The following is a 23,850-nucleotide window of genomic DNA, read 5'->3' as shown; positions in this document are numbered from 1 at the left end:
TATGGTCAAATTAAAAAACTAAACAAAAAAACAATAGCTTGTTGTGCCAAAAAATTACAATTCAGCTGGGAAATGGCAATAACAACTGTGTGGCCAAAGTATTAACATATCAATTGAAAAAAAGCTGATAAAAAGCAAATGTCTTGAGCAAGACAGCCCCATCCTGGAAATAAAGTGTGATAATAATACGAATATGAAGGGGAAGGAGAAGAGGAGGAGGAGGAAAAAGAAGGCATAAAAATATAAACTGGATGAAGAGAAGACTGCAGACAAGGCTTCCTTAGTCATGATGAGTTGTGTCATTGATCAGCTTGTAGCACATTGCCCCCTGTGACTGACTGATGGGATAATAATTATATTTACTGATAATCTACGGCAACACAAAGGTGGCAATTTTATCAACATCACCCTCAGGGCAGCCAAGACGAGACAAGGAAATTATTAACAGCAAGGTCTGGACCAGTCCCAGGAACCTCCTCTCCTTCTTATAATAAACTTACAGTCTCCTCTACCGACACCTGTGCCACAGCTATGGGGAGCAGGGCTCTGGTCTCAGCAGGATGGCTCTCTGGAGCTCTGAAAGCCAAGAAGACACCATCACTGCGGGTGCTGGACAGTACTGGTGGGAAGGATGCCAAGAAGACGTTTTCAGAAAGACACATCCCTGGAGCTTCCTTCTTCGACTTGGAGGAGTGTAAAGATAAAGCATCACCGTATGAGATGATGCTGCCAAGCAAGTCCCAGTTTTCTGAATACGTTGGCAGCCTTGGCATTAATAACCAAAGCCATGTGGTGGTCTATGACTGCGATAACAAGGGCATGCTCTACAGCCCCCGGGTCTGGTGGATGTTTCGCGTTTTTGGCCACAACAATGTGTCAATACTGGATGGTGGTCTGGTGAACTGGGTGAAGCAAAATCTGCCCGTAACATCGGAAATTGCGCACGTGAGGAGAGAAAAGTTCAACGTCACTCTGAATCCTCCATTGCTGAAAACCTTTGAAGAGGTTCAGGCGAACTTGGTCAATAACAAGTTCCAACTGGTGGATGCTCGATCAGAGGGAAGGTTCCGCGGCCCAGAACCAAAACCAGGAGAAGGTAAGGAGGAGGTAGGGAAATGGAGATGATGGGATAGGGTTGGGCCCCAGAGGCAGCGGTGAGAGATTATGAAGGACAGAGAAAATGGAGTAAAAAAAGACGGAAGGTTTAGGGTTTGGGCCACAGGTGGGAGAAGATGAGAGAAGGGGGACAGACTGGATAGAGTGGAGGTTTCCGGGCCACAGCTGGTGGACCTTAAAGGGGCACTACAGCGAAACACTGTAAAATATAAAATATGTGCAAACATACAAATAAGAAGTACATTTTTCCCAGCGTTAAATGAGCTATAAATTACCTTTCTCCTATGTTGCTGTCACTTACAGTAGGTTGTAGAAATCTGACAGAAGTGGCAGGTTTTGGACTAGACTATCTCTTTATAGGGGATTCTCAGGGATATATTTATTTTCAAAAGCACTTAGTGAATGGCAGTTGCTCTGTCCAACTACCAAAAAACTGTGTAGGGAGCAGGGAAGCTGACCAGCATCATTGTTTAAATCCTTTTTGGGGAATATCTTTATAAAGAATAAAAAGCCTTGCTGAGAATCCCCTATGAAGAAATGGACTAGTCCAAAACCTGTCACTTCTGTCAGATTTCTACTGCCTACTGTGAGTGACAGCAACATAGGAGAAAAGTAATTTATGGCTCATTTAACTCTGGAAGAAATGTACTTCTTAATTTTATATGTTTGCACATATTTAAAATTTTACAGTTTTTCGCTGTAGTGCCCCTTTAAGAGTAAAGAAGGAGACAGTTATAGAGAGGTACACAGCCAGGTACACAGCCAGTAGGGAAATGTCACACAGAGTGCATAGACAGGAGGTTTGGGCATAGCTCCCAAATGTCCCTTTTTCATAGGGAACCCAGTCCCTCTGTCCCTCTTTCCTCCTCATTTGTCCCTCTTTCAGGACTGATGTACAGATCTAAATAATAATAATAATAAATATATTTATTTTTCTACTGAAAAAAATGAATGAACTCTAAACTTTATTCCTATCCTCTAAATGGAAATATTTATTTTGTTTTCAAATGTCAATATAAAAAAAAAATGATGACAGAAAATACCAGTGTTGCTTGTATTGTAAAACAACCTCTTTAGCTTATGAAATCTTTGTGATATGCATGACGAGGGCTGTGGCAGGGGTGTGATTAGAAGTGTTTCTTAGAGCGTCCCTCTTTCTTATCTCAAAAAGTTGGGAGTTATGGTTTGGGGTCCGGGGTTGCAGCCAGGAGAAAGTGAGTACAATGCAGAGATAAAACAAAAATAGTGGAATGGAAAAGTGACCTGGAATGGAATTCAATGATTATGAAATGATTGGAGGACATAGTCAGAACAGAGAGGGTAGGTTTAGGGCTCAGTACTATAGCTGAAAGAAATACTACTGAGCGAGTGGAGACAAAAGATTCTTACCCCAGTGCATAGGAAAATGCGGGGGGGGGGGGGGGATTACAGCTGCCCGAAATCCCCCTCCGTGCAGTGTCTGGGAACAGGCACAAGTTGAGACACCAGAATATCTGCAGGCATCCTGCAGCTCACAGCCCCGCCCCCTCTCTTTCCCTGCTACAGTTGACTTTGAATGTAGCAGCAGCGTGTGTACTGAGCAGTGTGTGTGCAGAGCATGGAGCAGCTGCATGTGTACAGAGAATGGAGCAGCAGCGTGTGTACAGTAGTGATGATCGAACACCTAGATGTTCGGGTTCGGCTAGGTTCGGCTGACGTCATCCAGCTCGCCTGCCCCCTCCCGCCACCAGGGGGCGCCGGTCCTCCCGGGGGGTGGCAGGCCGGCTCTCGGGTAAACCAGCGCCCCCTGGTGGCAGGAGGGGGCAGGCAAGCTGGATGATGTCAGCCAAACCTAGCCGAACCCGAACATCTAGGTGTTCGATCATCACTAGTGTACGGAGCATGGAGCAGCAGCGTGTGTACAGAGCATGGAGCATCAGTGTGTGTACAGAGCATGGAGCAACAGCGTGTGTGCAGAGCATGGAGCAGCAGTGTGTGTACAGAGCATGGAGCAGCAGTGTGTGTACAGAGCATGGAGCAGCAGCGTGTGTACAGAGCATGGAGCAGCAGCATGTGTGCAGAGCATGGAGCAGCAGTGTGTATACAGAGCATGGAGCAGCAGTGTGTGTACAGAGCATGGAGCATTGTATTCACAGGGATGGAGGCTGGCACATCCAAGAATAAAAAGCTCTTTTATTGAAACATCAAGTTTAAAATCTGTGGTAATACAGCGACAGCCCGCTGTTTCAGGTCTCCAGGTCTCCAGCCTTTCTTCAAGCTGCTTGAAGAAAGGCTGGAGACCTGAAACAGCGGGCTGTCGCTGTATTACCACAGATTTTAAACTTGATGTTTCAATAAAAGAGCTTTTTATTCTTGGATGTGCCAGCCTCCATCCCTGTGAATACAATGCTCCATGCTCTGTACACACACTGCTGCTCCATGCTCTGTATACACACTGCTGCTCCATGCTCTGCACACATGCTTTTTATTCTTGGATGTGCCAGCCTCCATCCCTGTGAATACTTGATCGGGATCTGAAGGTGTGAGGATCCGTTGAGGCTTGGGCACCCCTGTCCCATGTAATTGAGTGCCACTCTTTTTATCACTTGGACTGATTACAGAGCATGGAGCAGCAGCGTGTGTACAGAGCATGGAGCAGCAGCGTGTGTAGAGAGCATGGAGCAGCAGTGTGTGTACAGAGCATGGAGCAGCAGTGTGTGTACAGAGCATGGACCAGCAGCACGTGTACAGAGCATGGAGCAGCAGTGTGTGTGCAGAGCATGGAGCAGCAGCGTGTGTACAGAGCATGGAGCAGCAGCGTGTGTACAGAGCATGGAGCAGCAGTGTGTGTACAGAGCACGAGGCAGCAGTGTGTGTACAGAACATGGAGCAGCAGCGTGTGTAAAGAGCATGGAGCAGCAGTGTGTGTACAGAGCATGGAGCGGCTCTGGGGAGTCAGGTATGAGCACAGCCCTGTGCCATGCTGTGCGAATGCTTCACTTTCCCCTTTATTACCACAATGTCAGCTGTCCTCATTATTATCTGTATCCATACTGCTCCTGATTGATTTCGTTGTCGATCAGGAGCAGATCGGACATTTAGGAAATTATTGTCAGATCCTGTCAATTGGATGGAAAATTGCATTATGTGTACCCAGCATAATGCCAAGTTACAAACTTCTGAAAATCATTTTGCACATAATCATTATTTTGAAGCCTAATTTCGCAATTACTTGTAATTTCACAAAAATGTAACTTTTTCCTGCCCGTAGACTTCAGTGTATTTGTGCAAAATGTTTTTTTTCCTCATTCTCATTCATAAGTGGATTAATTGAACGTAAATTTGCACAGCACAACTTGCAAAAATTATGCAAATTTAAGGTTATCCTCAAAATCATAATTACGATTATAATAACAAAACATTGTGTAAGAAGATTCATGTGAGCAAAATTACCAGTTACACTTAGTACTAGTGAGAAAAGGGTAGGTGTGTGAGTTGTCTGTATCTCAAAGCCAACCAGGAGAAGACCTTTTGCATGTTTCTCTAGTCCTGTATGCCGGGTGACGGGTGTAATTCTCAGTATCTACTTATTCTGTATATATGGAGGCTGCACAATAGCACTTCTCTTGTCCTGTACATCAGGTGTAATTCTCAGTATCTGCTCTTATTCTGTAGGTATGGAGGCTGCACAGTAGTGCTTCTCTTGTTCTGTATGCCGGGTGTAATTCTCAGTACCTGCTCTTATTCTGTATGTATGGAGGCTGCACAATAGCACTTCTCTTGTCCTGTATGCCAGGTGTAATTCTCAGTATCTTCTTATCCTGTATGTATGGAGGCTGCACAGTAGCAATTCTCTTCCTGTATGCCGGGTGTAATTCTCAGTATCTGCTCTTAATCTCTATGTATGGAGGCTGCACAGTAGCACGTCTCGCCCTGTGTGCCGGGTGTAGTTTTCAGTATCTGCTCTTATTCTGTATGTATGGAGGCTGCACAGTATGACTTCTCTTGTCCTGTATGCCAGGTATAATTCTCAGTATCTGCTCTTATTCTGTATGTATGGGAGATGCACAGTGGCACTTCTCTTGTCCTGTAAGCCTAGGTTCACACTAAATCTGGAGCCACGGATACCAATGTTTAAAATAGCGGCCATCTTCACACATAACAATCGCCTAACGCCGATAGGCGGTGGCAGGTCGTAAGTGGTTTCCCATGGAAACGGCCACTCGTTCGAGCGGCCTTTCCATGTCAGTTCACGGAAGGTTTCTCCGTGAACAGCCTGCGAGCCTCCGATCGCGGCTTGCAGGCTAAATGTAAACACGCGGGGAAGAAATCCCCACTGCTTACATCATACGGCGCAGCAGCGCAGCAGCACCGTAAAGGAGATCAGCGATCCCCGGCCTCTGATTGGCCGGGGATCGCCGGCATCTGATAGGCTGAAGCCTATCAGAGGCGGCGCAGGACGCATCGCCGTCCTGTGCCGCCCAGGGAAAGGAGGGAAAGGGAGCGAGGCTGGGAATCGCTGCGGAGGGGGGCTTTGAAAAGCCCCCAACCCCCCCGCTAACCACAAATAGCCGGCGGTGATCAGACCCCCCCCTCGGCAGGACATCCCCCTAGTGGGGAAAAAAGGGGGGAAGTCTAGTCGTCCCTGGCTGCCACACGATCTGTGCTGTGGGCTGGAGAGCCCACGCAGCACAGATGTGAAGAAACAAGCCCGGTCCTTAAGTGGTCAAAAAATGGATCCATGGGATCCGGTTTGAAAAACTGAACGGAGAGTCCGGATTTGCAACATTTTCATGGACCGCAGATACACGGAGGGGTATGCAAAAACCAATCTCCCTCTACACAGGCTACTTTGCACACAAAACGGAGGGAGAACTGGATTGCCTACTGCCTGCTCCTCCCCTCAACGTCATCTTTGCGGACCTCTTATCCCCTCCCCATAGGTAGTATAATTGCCCCCAGGTAGCAGGCAGGAAGGGGATCAGCGGGCACAGCAGCGGGGAGGGGGTAGGACCCCCCCCCCCTCACCTGGGTCCCCTGTCCCTGCTCCCCCTCCAGCTATTTGTGCTAATGCAATCAGCTAATGTAATCAGCAGCGAGTGGGGAAGCAATTACCTACTTCCTTCCTCCTCGCTGCATGACTTCCTGCAATGCCGCCCACTGAACTACAGAGGGCGGCATTGCAGAAAGTCACACGGCAAGCAGTGGAACGCAAGGAAGGAAGGTAATTGCTTCCCCGCTCGCTGCTGATTACATTAGCTGATTACATTAGCGCAAATAGCTGGAAGGGGTCCAACCTAGCCCTCCCCGCTGCTGTGCCCGCTGACCCCCTTCCTGGTTGCTACCCCCTCCAGCACGGGAGCCCCCCACCCACGGCCAGGGCTGGGGGCACATTTTTAAAAACGCAAACGGAGTAGAAACGTATGCTGCAAAATGGCAGCATGGATCCGTTATCCTTTGGGGAGTGGGCATGCTGACTAGTTACGTTGTTTTGGGGGTCATGCTGCAAAAATTATGATGTTTTACACAGGGGGGTGGATTTCTGGGAAGGACACACAGGTTTGGGTCTAGGGTGGCTGCTGTCCAGGTGGGCGGCTGATCATGGAAAGGAAGGTTGCAGATAGAGCATACTGTAGCACATGTTAGTGGGCAGCTGGTACTTAAAGAGACACTGAAGCGAAAAAAAAAATATGATATAGTGAATTGGTTGTGTACTATGAATAATTACTAGAAGATTAGCAGCAAAGAAAATATTCTCATACTTTTATTTTTAGGTATATAGTGTTTTTTCTAACATTGCATCATTCTATAATATGTGCACATTACACAACACTCAGCATTCAAAATGAGTCTTTCAGAGCAGTATGTGAAGTAATGACCTCTCCTCTAGCAGAGGAAAAGTAAATAGTTCAGGAACAGTTGAGATAATAAAAGTCAGATTACAGCCCTCTCCATGACTAACTTAGTCGGAGAGCTTAATGGCTTGTTTGCATAGAGATAACAACTGGAGTTTCTCAACTCTTCCTGTACTGGAAACAATTACACTGATGTATCTGATCTTAATGTTTTATTTCTTAGCTGTGCTACACATACAAATCATAATATCATCATTTTTTTCCGCTTCAGTGTCTCTTTAAGTGATTCATACATGAAAGACAATGACTGCAGTATGTGGAAGGTACACATGGAAGAGCAGTCTTCTTAAAGCCACTATCCCCAAAAATGGTAACATTTAAAATACCTATTTTTAAGTACATTTCTCTATAAATCACGTACTTTTCTCCTATATTGCTGTCACTTACAGTAGGCAGTACATTTCTGATAGATCTGACAGGTTTTGGACAAGGACCTATGTAAGGATGCCGGCCAGCTTCCCAACTTGCTTGCCCGCTTTTTTGGCTGTTCAACCAGGCAACTGCCATTCAGTAAATGCTTTTGAATATAAAGAAAAACCTGAGAGTCCCCCATGAAATAATGGACAAGTCCAAAACCTGCCAGAACTGTCAGATTTTTACAGCCTACTGTAAGTGACAGCAACATAGGAGAAAAGCAATTTATAAGGCATTTTACTTGGGAACAAGTATACATTTTATACGGATCATACGCATGCATTTTAAATGTTACAATTTTCCACAATAGTGGTTTTTTAAAGGGATGCTATGGAGGGGCTCAAAAAACAAAAACAGACACTTACCTGGAGCTTCTATCGCCCCCCTGCAGCTGTCATGTCCCACGCCGTCCTCCTATGATCCTTGGTTCCCCACTGCCAGTCCCAGTCCAATATTGGTCTAACTAGACGTAGACGAATAGTGCTCGCTCCCGTGCCCGTCATCGGGAGCTTACCGCGCAGCCGCAGTCTAGACGCAAGATTAGACCGGGAGCGGCGGCGGGGAACGGAGGATCGTAAGAGGATGGCAGAAAAGGCAGTAAGCAGAAAAATCCCAATCACCTATGTGGTCATAGTGTTAACATAAGAAAAATGATACAGACTTGATAAAGAATGTGATAAAGCTTTGTGTTCTGTACACGCAGATAGGCACCCAGTTAGAACTGTTTACTGAAGAAAATCATGCACAGATAAATCATACACAACCACCAGGAAATGCAGCCTTACTTAGAACAGAGAGGAACACAGAATGAATACGGGTAATAACAATGCCACAGAGATCATCATCACATTTTACAGACAGTGACATCTTGTGGTTGTTAACTATACTGGAGTTTAGGAACAAATCCTGTTGTTACTACCAACAGAATGTACCTTCAATAAGACAGCTCCATCCAGGAAACAAAGATATAATAATACAGATATACAGAGGAAGGAAAGAGGAATAGAGTAGAAGGTAATGGATAATTTCGCTTTCGTCAAATTTCTCGTCATTTTCACAATTACGATCTTGATTGCATGCACGAAGTTCACTGAATTCAACAAAGTGTTTTAAACATATTTTCGCATAAATGAGTATGGCATATGTGCGAAAATGTATGGGCATGCATGCGAAAAATTCATTTCCACTTTATGGCAGTCAGTGGGCATTTTCAAATAGAAGAATGATGAAATTTTGAGTCAATGAGTAATAACACATTCTAATTGTGATGATTACGTGGAAAAATTATTTTGCAATAGATTAAAATGTCACATTTCGATTCTGCATCATAATGTCATATTTCGCTGTGAAATTAATACTATGCATCACTTGAACTCCTCACTAAGAAGGTGGCAGAAGAAAAACAAAAACAAAAACATAAACTGGATGGAGAAGAAAAAGAAAGAACAGACAAAACAAGTCCTTCTGATCGGAGGGCAGCGCATGACAACAAAAATTGCAGTCTTCACCACTGGGAATAGGAGGCACGGATCTACACAGCTTTGATTGCGTAGCCTGGGAGTTCTAATTGATGGGGATTTAAACTTCAGAACTCACATCTCTGCTGTGGTGAAATCATCCTATTTTCACCTTAAAGGGAACCTTAACTGGCGGGGAAAAAATAATTCACTTACCTGGGGGCTTTCCCAAGCCTCCTGCAGCCGTCCTGTGCCCGCGCCGATCCTTCGGTGCCCTCCGGTCTCCCTCCGCCGCTAAGTTTCGTTTTCGGACGACTGCCAGTCGTCCTCGGGCAAAGCGTCATCTTCTTCCGCATTCCCCGTCGTAAAGAGCCGTAAAGCGCGTCCGCATGACGCCAAACGCTTCATGCGGACGCGCTTTACGGCTCTTTACGACGGGGAATCCGGAAGAAGATGACGCTTTGCCCGAGGACGACTGGCAGTCGCCCGAAAACGAAACTTAGCGGCGGAGGGAGACCGGAGGGCACCGAAGGAGCGGCGCGGGCACAGGACGGCTGCAGGAGGCTTGGGAAAGCCCCCAGGTAAGTGAATTATTTTTTCCCCGCCAGTTAAGGTTCCCTTTAAGAACATCGCAAAAATCAAGCACCTCATCCCCCACAGAAGATCTCCCAACCTTAGTTCATGCCTTCATTACCTCCCGACTGGATTACTGCAATGCTCTCTACACTGGCCTTCCAAAAAAGGTCTTGTACCGCCTACAGCTGATACAGAATACTGCTGGCAGACTGTTAACCAACCAACCAACCCCGTCACTGCAACATAACGCCAGTCCTGCACTTCCTTCACTGACTACGTATAGAATGGAGGGTCCTGTTCAAGATCGGCCTACTGACATTTTAATCACTAAATAATCTGGGCCCTGGATACATGAAAGATATGTTGCAGCTGCGTAGCAATCCCCGCATTCTCAGATCCACAGGTTTCAATAATCTAGTCATACCCAGAGTCCACTTGGAAACATTTGGTCACAGAGCCTTTTATCGTGCTGCTCCTACGTATTGGAACTCCTTACCTCAGCAGATCAGGACAGCTTCATCCCTGGACATGTTTAAATCCAGACTGAAAACCCATCTGTTCAGTTTGGCATTTGCAGAAATATCACTTTTATTGTGTGAACACTTCATCCTACTACCAACTACTGAATCTAAGGGAGCCTAAGCGCTTTGAGTTCTACGGGAGAAAAGCGCTATAGAAATGTTATTGTATTGTATTGTATTGAAAACAGAAAAGGAGTTGAAAGAATGTGTAAAATTATGTAAATGCGTAATCACACATTCTATTTACGATTAAGTTCAAAATTAATTTTGCAATAGATTGAAATGTCAGGTTTGGATTTTGCTTCATAATTGCGAATTTTGCTGCAAAATTGATGCCATGCATCACTGGAACACATCACCAAAAAGGTGGCAGAAGAAGAAAAAACAAAAACATAAACTGGATGGAGAAGATGAAGAAACAGAAGAGGAGTCGGACGGGAGACAAGGATTCCACAGTCATCATGACTTGTGTCATTGATCAGCTTGTAGCACATTGTCCCCAGTGACCAACTGATGAGTTAAAAATTATGTTTACTGATAATCCCTAAAAACACAAAGGTGGCAATTTTATCACCATCACCCTCAAGACAACTAAGATGAGACAAGGAAATTATTAACAACAGGCCCTGGGAACCTCCTCTCCTCCTTATAATAAACTCACAGTCTCCTCTACCTGGACCTCTGCTAAAGTCATGGCAAACCAGGCTCTGGTCTCGGCAGGATGGTGTAACGATCTGTGTCAGCAAGAGGCAGAATTCTGATTATAAGGTGATCTGCAGAATCACCTATAATGCTGGTATATCAAAAGCTGCCGTGACAACAAATACAGATGGTGTAACTACACACAGAAAGTACAGAAGCCCTCACCAGAGGAGCTGGTGGGTACTATCAGCACAGAGGGCCTCACCAGTCCAGAGGAGCTGGTGGGTCTATCAGTACAGAAGCCCTCACCAGAGGTCAGGGCTCTCTGGTGGGGAGGCGAGGTCAGACAGGCAAGGTCGGCAAACAGACAGGTAGTAATGGTACAGAATCAGAAAGCAATAGGAAGGTGGTTATACAGGCAAAGTTGGCAACAGGATCAGATGGGCAGAAGTACAGAGACAGTAAACGAGAGAGAGGTCAGAAGCAAGTCAGAGTCATACACAGATATCAATGAAGAGCAATGCAAACAATAGTATTCCTATCTAGTGTGAAATCCCCGGTTTCCTCCCGGATCAAAGCACACCGGATCTATCTAAGGTCTGAGCGCTAACACGTAGTATTCACAACAGCAGACAGTTTGCGAGTGAAGCCAAGAGGCTTAAGAAGCAGACGAGACCCAATTGGCACGCCCACTCCTCTGAGTCAATGAGGAGCGGCGAACGTCTCCTCTGACGTCAGCCGACCATCTGGTCAGCTGACGCGCCTCCTCCCCGCATAAAGGTCCTGTCTGTGCGCGCGCACGCAACAATGCAGCCCTATGTGCGGCTGACAACCCCGTCCTCGGCGCGCTAGACGCCGGAGGCACGGGTGACACACTAGGCAGAGAGATGGAGGCAGCTGCGGAGGACGCCAGACTACCCGCAGCTGCTTCCTCCATGTTTCTTACAGATGGCTATCAGAAGCTCTGAAATTCAAGAAGGCCCCATCATTGCGGGTGCTGGACTGCTCCTGGTACGCCCCTGGTGGGAAGGATGCCAAGAAGGAGTTCTCAGATAAACACATCCCAGGGGCTTCCTTCTTTGACCTGGAGGAATGTAAAGATAAAGCATCACAGTATGAGATGATGCTGCCAAGCCAGTCTCAGTTTTCCGAATGCGTCGGGAGTCTTGGCATCAATAACCAAAGCCATGTGATGGTCTATGACTGTGATAACACAGGCATGTACTACAGTCCCCGGGACTGATGGATGTTCTGTGTTTTTGGCCACAACAATGTTTCTGTATTGGAAGGTGGTATGCTCAACTGGGTGAAGAGCAATCTCCCCGTAACATCAGAAATCGCACCCGTGAGCCCAGAAAAGTTCAACGTCACTCTGAACTGTCCTCTACTGAAAACCTTTGCAGAGGTTCAGGAGAACCTGAGCAGCAAAAAGTTCCAACTGGTGGATGCTCGATCACAGCAAAGGTACCAGGGCCCAGAACCAAAACCAGGAGAAGGTATGGAAAAAAGGGGCAAGGCGAGAGAGGGCAGGTTTAGAGCCCAGAGCCGTACGAGCAAGAAGATGAGGGCAAGAAGGGGTGGAGTGAAAAGAACGGGGAAAAATTGGAGGTTAGGGTCACAGATAGGAGGAGAAGAGAGAAGGGTGGACAGAGTAAGAAGGGCAGGTTTTAGGCCCAGGCCGACAGCTGGTGGTAGCCATTGAAGGGAAGAAATGAGACAATGATTAGAAAGGGGAGGTTCGGGGCCCATAGCTACAGCCAGGAGAAAGCGGGGACTTAACAGAAAGAGTGTATATAGATAGGAAAGATTTGTAGAAGTGGGTGGCAGCCAAGAAAAGGTGATTAGACTGACATGAAAATTGGGATGGGAAAAAGGCCTGAACCCAAATTATTATGAAATAAATGGAGAGTCGAGTAAGAAGAGAACGTAGTTTTAGGGCGCAGTACTATAGGCGATGGCCACACTCCCTAATTATATTTTGGAGGCACGGTGTCTATTTATATTTTTGGGACACATTGACTAATAATGTTTTGGGGCACATTTATGTTTTGGGGGCAGAGTGCTTAATTATCCTTAAAGGGACAACCTGCCTGTTTATATATTGGGGTGCACACTGCCTGATTATTGGTTTTGGGACACACCGTTTTTTCCAACAACAAAAAAAGTATTTATTGAAGCACAAATTGTTCATTAATAAATCTGATCATATTTTGTGGAGAACACTATTAAACTGTGTTTTGGAGGTACACTGTCTGTCTATTTATGTTTTTAGGGCACACTTTTTATGTTTTAAAGGAGACAAAGGCATAATGATGTTTTGAGGGACACACTGCCTATTTATGATAGTATTTATCTATGGGATATGCTGCCTAGCTTCATTTTTTTTCGGCATATAAGACACATGTAGGTTTAGAGGGCAAAAACCAAGTAAAAAAAAGATATAAACAGGTAGTCCCCAACTTATGAACGCCCGACTTCCGAATGACCCGCCGATACGAACGGCATGGATTCTGTGTTTCCATGGGAACAAGTAAAAACAATTTTTTTTTTCAAATTGGACTTTTTTGAGTTTTTGAGAAAATCGATTTTAAAGAATTCAAAGAAAAAATGGATTTTAAACTTGTATAAGCAGCTACAGAGGGCAGAGGTGACACAGAGGGAGACACTGGCAGCACAGGGGGCACAGAGGAGGTACAGGGGACAGAGATGGCACAATGTTCCGACTTAAGAACAGATTCAGGTTAAGAACTAACCTAGGGTCCCTATCTCATTCGTTAACCGAGGACTACCTGTACTAAATCTGGTGCACTTCAGGTCCAGGTCTTGTAGATGTTCTCCCCCAATTATCGATTCGTGCCCCCCTTGTACTTCCTGTGTCCCCCATGTCTCCTCCTCTGACCCACATGTCTCCTCCTCTGTCCCCCATATCTCCTCCTCTGTCCCCCCATGTCTCCTCCTCTGTCCCCCCATGTCTGCTCCTCTGTCCCACATGTCTCCTCCCCTGTCCCCCCATGTCTCCTCCTCTGTCCCACATGTCTCCTCCTCTGTTAAAAGAATAGTAGAAAACAATTCAAGACAAAGGACCTTAAAGTGGACACGAGATGAAAAACTATAACAAGTAACTTGTCTATATATCTTATCTAAAATTTAGATAGTTTACACAGCAAATCTAGCTGCAAACAGCTTCAATAGAATATGATTATTTCTTCCTGTGATACAATGACAGCAGCCATGTTGCTTTGTAAAAATTACACACAGACAAGCTTATCTGCATCTTCAGCACTCAGCCTGTGTAAAAAACCTAATCCCCCCCCCCCTCCTCCTCCCCTCTGCCTCTGAAATCTCTGGACACCTCCCCCTCTTCCTGTCCAGACTGAGCTCCCATGAGCCCTTGCTACTGTCTGAAAATTCCAAGGCTCTCTAAAAAGCTGTGGGCAAGGCTTGTTTAGTTTATAGGGAATTAGAGTATTAAAACAAAACTAAAAAAGTATTTGGCTTGAGGAATGCCCAATAAACAATAGGAAAGGAACACAATTATGCAATGAGTAAAAGTTAATCTCGGATACACTATATAAACTAATTACAAAACTGTGAGAAAACGCGGAAGCACCGCCGCATGCACTTCTGGCAAGGCGGCGGATTCCGCGTCCAGCGTGGCTACTGATGTGTGTGTTCACTCGTCTTTGCGTCTGCCCGAACGCGGAGGAACTGCCGCATGCGCTGGCGGCATGGCGGCGGATTCCGCGTGCAGCACAACGGGCATTTCACAGCAGGGGTCTGGTATGGCTGGGAGCTGTAGTCCACATAGGTTTAGGTGGACGCGCGCGCGCGCGCTGAGAGGAAGAGCTTTATGCCAGTCAGTGGGGGATCAGCTGACCAGGCTGGTCAGCTGACGCCAGAAACGGTTTCCATTGGTCCAGCACTTGGGGGAGGCGCTGGAGAGCACTGAACTATATATACTGGTGGCTGGGCATTTGCTGGTTTTCTGCCGTTGCGATCACTACGTGGTAGCACTCAGACCTTGTCTGTATCTGTGTTATTAGACCAGTTTCCAAAGGTGTTGATGGCCAAGAATCTCACACCTTAGTCTAGTAATACTGTTATTATCTGTATTGTTATTTAAGTTCAGTTTCCAAAGGTGTTGATGGCCAGGGATCTCACACCTTAGTCTAGGAATTCTGTACCATCTGTATTATTCTTATTACCTAGTCTAGTCCCTGGATTGTGAGAATCTTGGAGCTCACACTCAAGTCTAGGCATTGTTGATTATCTGTTATGACTTCCTGCATTTCCTGACCATTCTCCTGATCTCTGATTTTGTACCTTTTGTCTTTCTGATTCTCTGTTGCCAAAATTCGGCTAGTCCCTGGATTCTGTATCTGCCTACTGTCTTGGTACTTTATCTGTCCGTGTGTTAACGACCTGGCTTGTCCGACCTTGAGAACTATCTCTCCTGTTAGGAGATAGTTCACTGACCTGTCAGTGACACTCCCCTTGGTGTCACTCACGTTCTGTCCTTCCCTCTCTCTGTCTGAGTCCTCCCCCGGGAGAGTTCAGTGTACGGAAGGAACCAGTTGCCAAGCAGGATTCCTAACTGCTCTTGCACCTGCCTTCAGGGTGTGCTACTCAAAGCAAAGTATTACTGTTGCACCAAAACACTCTTGTCTTAGGTGTCCAGAGGTTAGTAGATATATCTGATTATCGGTGATACTGCAGATCATTGATAATCTGGTATATATCTGCATTCTCGGTGATACTGCAGATCACCGATAATCAGATCCTCTCTGTGTTACACTGATCGTTACAAAAACAAGTTGCAAGACCTTTACATGGCCAAGGTAAATTGGAAGCAACACTTGCTGTATATGTTGTATATGCTTGCTGTTACAAATGGAGGACAATACAGGCAGCACTTGTATAGGGAGAGCAGGAAGGCAGTACTTGTTATTTATTTAGGGATGTGGAGGAAGCACTTGTTATTATGAGGAGCATTATGACAACACAAATGGGTGCACAGTATGGCTACACATATTAAAATGAAACAAGTGATGTCTGCATTTTTTATTATGGGAGCTGCCTGTCAGTGGTATGTAATGGGATTCAAATTTATTGGGTTCTTCCATCAAATGTGCAGAACTCCATTCACAACCCGACCACACCTCCAACCATGCCTCCTACAAACACCCCTCACATCTTTCAGACCTCCAGTCACACACTCCCAACACACCTCCAATCGTTCCACACACCCCTAACACACCTCCAATCGCGCCTCTTTCATACAACCAGTCCCACCTCTTTCAGATCTCAAGTCACACCCCCACCACACCTCTAACCACACACTCCTCCCAAACATCCAATCCCACCTGTTTCAGACCTTTAGCCACATCCCACCACACCTCTAACCACACCCTTCCCAAACATCCGGTCACATCTCTTTCAGACCTCTTGTCACACCTCCTACGGCACTGCTCCCAAACATCCAGTCACACCCTTTTCAGACCTCCAGTCACACCTCCATCCTCACCCCTCCCAAACATCCACTCACACCTCTTTTAGACCTCCAGTCATGCTCCCACCATACCTTCAACTATGCCTCTCCCAAATATCCAGTCACTCCTCTTTCAGACCTCTAGTCACACATACAACCACACCCCTCCCAAGCACCCAGTTACACCTCTTTTAGAACTCCAGTCATACCCCACCACACCTCCAACCACGCCCCTCCCAAACATCCATACACCTTTTTCAAACCTCCAATGGCACTCCCACCACACCTCCAAACACGCCCCTCCTAAACATCCAATCATTCCTCTTTCAGACCTCCAGCCTCCACGCCCCTCCAAAACATCCAGTCACACCACTTCCCACCATACCTCCAATCACAATTACCGAAACCATACCTCCTGTCATTCTTCTAGACTTCCAGTAACAGCTCCCACCACATCCACCCCATGTTTTTCCTTAAACAGTGTACATTACGTAGGAAGTCATTGCTTGCTGTGAACAAGGCCTCCTGATTCAGTTGTGTTTTATCATCTGTTGTGTGTTGAAGCCTCAGTCAACAGCGGCTTGTTTAGGATGATAGTTTGGCCTTCGTTCACCTTTGTTCACTGTACAGACTTTCTGAACAATAAATGGATTGTGACAGCCTGGTGGCAAATAGCAGAGGTTTGGAAACATTTGTCTTTGGATGAATTCCAACCATAAAAAAGCGGCAGTTGCAATAGCTAAAAATCTGAAAGAATAGAAATAGCACATATGCAAAACCAGGACAGGATATGGCACAAAGGCATGAGGGGATAACTCTGGTTAGCTGTTGCGTTGGATTGTTTGGAAGGCTCCTTGTTTAAGTTCCTGAGTGTTCCCATCACTAACCCTAAACCCCAACTGTCCCCACCACTATCCCTCCGCCCACCAGCCAGCATTAACCCTCTGCCACCCCTATTCCTAATGCTAACCTCTCTATCAACGATCTCTGTCGCCAGGGCCGAGGCAGAGGCGAGAGAGGCTTCAGCCTCAGGGCGCAGTGTAGGAGGGGGCGCACAACTCACTCAGCTATCATTCACCAGTTGTGTTTGAAGTGAGAGAAATAAGAAAAGGGGATACGTGGCAGTGACTGCAAGCCAGATAACTAGAGATTGGGGGGGTTGGATGCCCTGGGGAACCTCTAATAGCAATCAGTGTGTGACTGCTGGGGTGGGAGGGATGGAGGGGCACACTTTGGTGTCTCAGCCTTTGGTGCTGGAGGACCTTGTCCCGGCTCTGTCTGTCACAGTCCCCTATCCCCAGTACTAGCCTTCACCATCCCTAATACTGCCACCCACCTACCCCTAACACTTACTTTCATCTCACCTATCCCTAACACTAGCTTTCCCTTCACCTACCCCTACACCCCCCCCCCCCAACCCTAACATTAACCTTCTCCATCACCAATCCCTTACACTAACCATCCCTATCATCAACTATCCATTATACCCGCATTCAATAACACCTACCCCTCCCCTATAATAACCTTCCCTTGATCACTTATTGCACCAATATGCTTCCCTGTCATTTATCCCATATACTAACATTCTCTCTTTCCCTGTCATATTGTAAAATTACAGATATTTTACTATTGGGCAATGCGTAATATGATAGTAGTATACATGACCAGTTAATTATATTTTACGGTTTCAGGAAAAAAGGGCGCCAGCTGAGAGTGGACGAAAAGGGCGCCGTCATAGACTCTAATGTATTTATCGTTAATACGGCAAAAAAAGCAGAAAAAAGGGCGCCGCAATAAATATCGTAACAACATTAGAACGTTAAAGTTTTTGAAGTGCGTTATCATTTTAAAAGCTTGCAACGTTATAGTTTTTATCATATTATTTAGTTTGTATGTACAGATTTAATGTTATCAAAGATATTATTGTTTCTATGTGTAAAACGGTGTTTCTGCAGAGGGAGTGGTTAGGCACCACCAGAGGGAGTAGTTAGAGTTAGGCACCACCAGAGGGAGTGGTTAGAGTTAGGCACCACCAGAGGGAGTTGTTAGGGCTAGCCACCACTCGGGAGGCGGTTAGTTTTAGGCAACACCGGGGGTATTTTACTATTACTTTACCCTATTCTCACTTGAACCCTCCCTCTGTCGACGCCTAAACCTAACCACCCCCCTGTTGCAAGTCTGCTGATTTTCTTCGTCACTTATAAAACTCTCTTCCAATATCCACACTGCCTAAAGATGAATGCTTGTGTTAAAGGTAGATTCACGTCTACTAGGGTGAGAGGGTGAGTTACAGAAAGATGGAGAAGCCTTTAATCGCGTACTTACATCCAAACAATCTGCCCAACTTTCATCTAAACTTGGTCTGTTGGACAATAGTTGGGCGTGTGTGCGACTGACAAACAACAAGATGACCAACTGATAAAAGGTGGTTTGCCAGATTTATCCGGGCGGATCATCCTACACAACTATTGTGCAGGTTGGCCACACGTGTACAACCTGTTTGAACAACTTTGTTGTCTTTGAATGTGGACATGTTGTGTAGTTTGTCATTTCACTTGCATGTGCAGAATTTAAGTGAGTTGGTCGTTTAGTTGGTTAGCGTGTGTGTACATACTTGTAGTGTAAACAACTTGTCATGCAGTTGGTCATGTCGTGCGGTTGGTTGTGCATTATGTTGGATGTGTGTACGAGGCTTTAGAGACTTATGAAAGCCATATCTGAAAGAGGTCATGGTGATTAAGATATCAGAAGGTCAGAACCAGGAAGGTCATAAACAGGACAGAAGCTATGAAGTACGTTTGAAGTCATGCCCTCTCCATTGTCTTCTCCATTCCTGCATTATCAGTAATCTGTGTTTTCTGTTTTCCATTAGTTGAACCTGGACATATTCCCGGCTCGGTGAATCTTCCCTTCTCCAGCTTCTTGACCAACGAGGGCTTCGAGAGACCAGCGCATGAGATCCGAAGTCTGTTTGAAGAGAAGGGAATTGATCTGAAGAAGCCAATGATAGCCACCTGTCGCCGTGGGGTCACCGCCTGTCACTTGGCCCTGGCGTCCTTTATACTGGGCAAAGAGGACACGGCTGTCTATGATGGATCCTGGTATGAGTGGTTCCATCGGGCTAAAGCTGAACACAAAGTGTTTGAGAGGAAAAATTGAGCACAAAGTAAACTTTCTGGACTGAAGGCGATATGAAGGCCATGACCACAAGAACTGAACATTGGTGGTGGTGGTGGTGGTGGTGGTGGGGAGGATTGAAAATTTCTTCATCTAGCTTTGTGGACTAAGAGGCTGACTTTACTGCTGAAGTGTGCCTGTTATCAGGGGCATAACTACAAATCATTCCCTCCCCGGAAAACTTTGATGGGGGCCCCCAATGTTCATATCCTTTCCCTTGCCTACCCCTGGTGACCTTCACACCCTGGGGGCCCATCTTGCAAGAGTCATACAACAAGTGTGACCATCCTAATCTTCACACCCACAACAAGTATAGCCACAAAAACTCCTGTTCTAAAGGATGGACGCCTTTAGGGGAGAAAGGGACGGTTACCATGTTTCCCCGAAAATAAGACACTTATATTAATTTCTCCATAAAAAAAATGTGCTAGGTCTTATTTTCAGGGAGGTCTTATATTATGAGGGGGTAGTGAGATCCCCCTTGTGTATAGCCATACCCCACTAATGTATAGCCAAATTCCTCCCCCTTGTGTACAGCCAGACCCCCCCTCTACCCTCCCCCCTCATATATACCAGTAGGCAGATTCCCCTCGCGCATAGCCAGTCTCCCCCCTCCCTTCCCCCTCACCAACATATACAGGAAGTGACATAGGAGTGTAATAGGAAGTATACGGAGGCGCTGTTACAGTGATATGGCGCAGTTATAGTGATAATCTAGCGGCCTTCATTACAGTTCACCGCTAATCTGCGGTTTGAATTATGCCGACGGGCAGAGGAGCTGCAGAGTAGGGGATCAGTCTTTCTGGAGGAGGGGGCCGGCAGGAGGTAATGCGGCGGTGGGGAAGGGGGGGGGGGGGGGGCTGGGAAACGGGACTGCCACTAGGCCTTATTTTAGGGGAGGGTTATATTTTGAGCAAGCTCGAAATATATACTAGGGCTTACTTTCAGGGGATGTCATACTTTTGGGGAAACACGGTAGTAGTCAGGGCCCTATCAGAGATCTGGGCCGCTCCCCTGTAGTTACACCCCTGCCTGTGATGCTTATGAGGTGTGAGAGATGATGCCTTTGAATCTGCAACCCTCGAGGCTTGCGGGCGCACTTCACCTACGCAGTAGCATGGACCTGCTCAGGCTTTAGCATAAAAAGCAGAGAACGATCAGGGCCATGCTATTGCGAAGGCGCGAGATATCAACAAGGTCTTGTTGATAATGTTTTGGCGGGTGCATCGCTGGAACGGCCCGGTGGGTGGGTCGGGGGAAGCCTCTGGATTATCCAGACCAGAGGCTTCTCTCTATTCTGGTGACAACCCATTGGGTCACTTTTTTCCCTACAGGTATTCTTTAATATTTTCATGAAAAAAAGCAAATGTAAAACATAACTTTTCACCTGTATAGGAAAAATAATAATAAAAAAAATCTGCAGCTCTAACCAGTGAACAACCCACCATAAAAATGTGAGTTCAGTTCAAAAACTCTCCAATTTATCTTCTCTTCAGGAAGGGGAAATAGGAAATATTATTATGTCAGCTTCTTGTGTGCACTTTGTTTATTATTTTCAACGCTAAAAAATAACGAACATTTTTCTTAGAACTACAGCTGTGATTTTGGTGGAAAATCTTTTACTTTTTGCAATGAGCTCTGCTGGTTCAAAGTAAATAATGTGAAATATTAATATACAAGATTGCATATATATATATATATATATATATATATATATATATATATATATATATATATATATATATATATATATATGTATATATACACACACAATACTGAATAAGATGATAAAATAGTTTTTTTTTAAGATTAAAATATATACATTCCCTCTAAGCTATTTGCAGTTTGTGAACTATGCTGGAAAGTATACGGTTTTGTAATGCCCATTTTTCTTTTTATGAAAGCAGACTGTTTCAAATTATTTATTTCCTTTTAAACAATATCAATTTCCTGGCAGCTCTGCTGATCTACAGTATTTGGTTGCAGTAGTGTCTTAATAACACCAGAAACAAGCATGCAGCTAATCTTGTCAGACCGCGGGTTGACGACTAGATTGGTGCACACACATACATTCTGTCCCTGTGCTCATTCTCATTGGCAATCGCATATCTTGCGTTTGCGTTCTCACTTGGTTTCCACTGTTGTGTGTTCACCGTCGCTGGTTGGCGACTAGATTGGTGAACATACATACATTCCTTCTCTGTGCTTATTCAGTCTTGTGTCGCTGCTAGCAATCGCCATCTCTTGCGATTGCTTTCCCACCTGATCTTCATGGTTGTGGGTTCATCGTCGCTGGATGGCGACTAGATTGGTGGACACACATACACCCTGTCGCTGTGCTCTCTCTCTTTAAGGGCTATCTTGCCCTGCATTGCTTCCCCTCGTACAATTCCTATCTGGCATCTGTGGCTGTGCAGAGGATCGGTTCCTCTGCACTCCACGGCTCCATCTGCCGGCAGGAATTCCCCTCTACAGGTGCATTGCACCTTTTGCTGGGTTCCCTCAAATTATACGCTTGTAGAGGATTTCCGCAGTGTCAGCGCGCATCCTGTGCGCTGACCACGGAAAGAATTCCACAATCGTTACAGTATGACCAGCCAAACCGAAATTCCCAGTGTAGAGGGAATTTCGGATTTGTACGTTTTTGTCGAATATGGGTCCTGTATCTTTAAGAGGTTTAAGATACTGGACTCTGAAACCAGAGATGATTTCATATCAGAATGTTCCAGATTCTTGGCAAATCCTGAATTTCAGGCCACCAACATTTCCACTTGGAGTGTTCAGATTGCTTACAATCTTTTCCAAGGAGATCTGTTTGTGTGGGCTGCTGAGTATGCCAGACACAAGAATCTGAGACATAACTCTCGCAGGTTTCTTGCTCATTTGTTCTCTCGTAAGCTTGGAATTCCCATGCCATGCTATTTCTATGAGTTTTTTCCTGCAGTGCAAGATGCTGATCAGATTGGTTTATGCAACACCTCTCAGTCTTTACCATATGCTAATGAGATGGTGCTTGCAGGCCAGTCTGCTGATTCGGCTTTTCAGCCAAAAAATCCATTGCCCATAGCAACTACAAATAAGGAAATTATTTCTGTCAAGTCTGAAATGTGTAAAACCTTTGGGTGTGATGAATTCAGAGAGACTTCTCAGTCTCAGGGTTTGTTGCCCCAGGCTAAAGCATATGTGGAACCTATGATAGGCAAAATTATTTGGCATATTAAAGGTGTAAGAAAATCTATACATATTCCTGATCCCAATCCATATGAGTCTTACCTTGATACAGGCTTGTTTGATCCCCAATTTTCTTCATGTGATATTGGGGCTTTGGTTGAGGAGCTTGAGTTTGATTGGAAGGCCTTTTGCGATTATTATATCGCAAAAAGTGAGGTGACTCTTAATGCTTGTGTTGACTTGGTGTACGCTTTGATTGGTTCTGATGAGTGTGACGAATGTTTTGTGGATCCGCTGATTTGTGTGTGGCAGACGATTTTGGATGAATTGCACACACACCAACCAATTGACTCCAATAAAGCAACACCATGGTCTGATGATTGTTCCTGTCTTTCTGGGGTAAAGCAAGTGAGTTTAGACACCGTGCGATCTGAAATGAATGGGTGTACTACGTTGGTGGACACCTGTGTGAATTCTGAAAGATTCTCTCCTGTTTCTGCAGATTGTGATCAACATAAATGTGTCAGTTTTGTCAAAGATATGTGGGATCCCTTGTCAATTAAAAACAGATCTTTAAGACCTTCCATCTATGATCCAGCTATGGGGAAAATTCCTAAACTATGCAGCATCAAAAGTAAAATTAATGTGTCTAATAAAGTTTCTCCTGTTGTTGTCGCAACTTCTTCTGCATATGAATCGATGTCCCACTCTGTTCACACCTGTAAAGGCCTGTTGCCTGATGACAGTTGCTCCAGTGTTTCTGTCCTGAACACCTTGCAGTCTGGTCCACAGATTGTGGATGTTTGCGCTAAGGAAGCGTCAGTTTCGCAACCTAAAGCGATCTTCGATTCGCAAATTTTGCGTTCTGACTCCTCGGATTTGACATTGTTAGCCGAGTCTAAGGGTGAGACAGCGCTTTGGTTTTGCGAATCTGATACTGGGGAATCTTTGCCTTGTCCAGAGAAGATCTCTGGGAGCCTGTCCTGTACCATGAATAAAACCATGATGTACAATCGCGCTGACATTTGTGAGTCCCTTTCTTGCTCAGAGGCTGGTACTGACTCTCCACCCTGTACTCTGGATGAGTCAGTATTGCCTTGCATAAAATCTCCTGCAGTGACCCTAGAGGCTTGTCTAGGTATTGCTACTATTATCACCTGTTTTTCTGCCATTTTGGAATTGCTGTCTAGTTTAACTGCTATGCAGAATTCTGTGTGCAGTGAGATTAGAGTTAGGGAGTCAGTGTGTTTTTCCAGTAAATATTCCTGTGCATCCTGTTCATGAAGATAAAATTCAGTCTCAGCGGATTGTAGAACCATCCCTGGGACATTTGCTCTGTCCACAAAATGTATTTGATGTTTTGCCCTGTAACATGGATAGTTCAGAATCCTTGA

General features: G+C 45.5%; 1 protein-coding gene across 1 annotated transcript; it reads left to right on the top strand.

The window, feature by feature from the left end:
• Positions 1 to 530: 530 nt before the first annotated feature.
• On the top strand, positions 531 to 19,326 carry LOC137518087 (thiosulfate sulfurtransferase-like). Its single transcript, XM_068235389.1, has 2 exons — positions 531 to 1,096; positions 18,981 to 19,326. Exons 1-2 carry the CDS (start codon positions 532 to 534, stop codon positions 19,265 to 19,267), a joined length of 852 nt encoding a protein of 283 aa, XP_068091490.1. The 5' UTR covers position 531; the 3' UTR covers positions 19,268 to 19,326.
• Positions 19,327 to 23,850: the final 4,524 nt, after the last annotated feature.

Source organism: Hyperolius riggenbachi, chromosome 5, assembly GCF_040937935.1.
Source record: "Hyperolius riggenbachi isolate aHypRig1 chromosome 5, aHypRig1.pri, whole genome shotgun sequence".
NCBI lineage: Eukaryota > Metazoa > Chordata > Amphibia > Anura > Hyperoliidae > Hyperolius > Hyperolius riggenbachi.
Note: the sequence above shows the minus strand (reverse complement) of the source record. Positions and strands in the feature narration are given on the sequence as shown.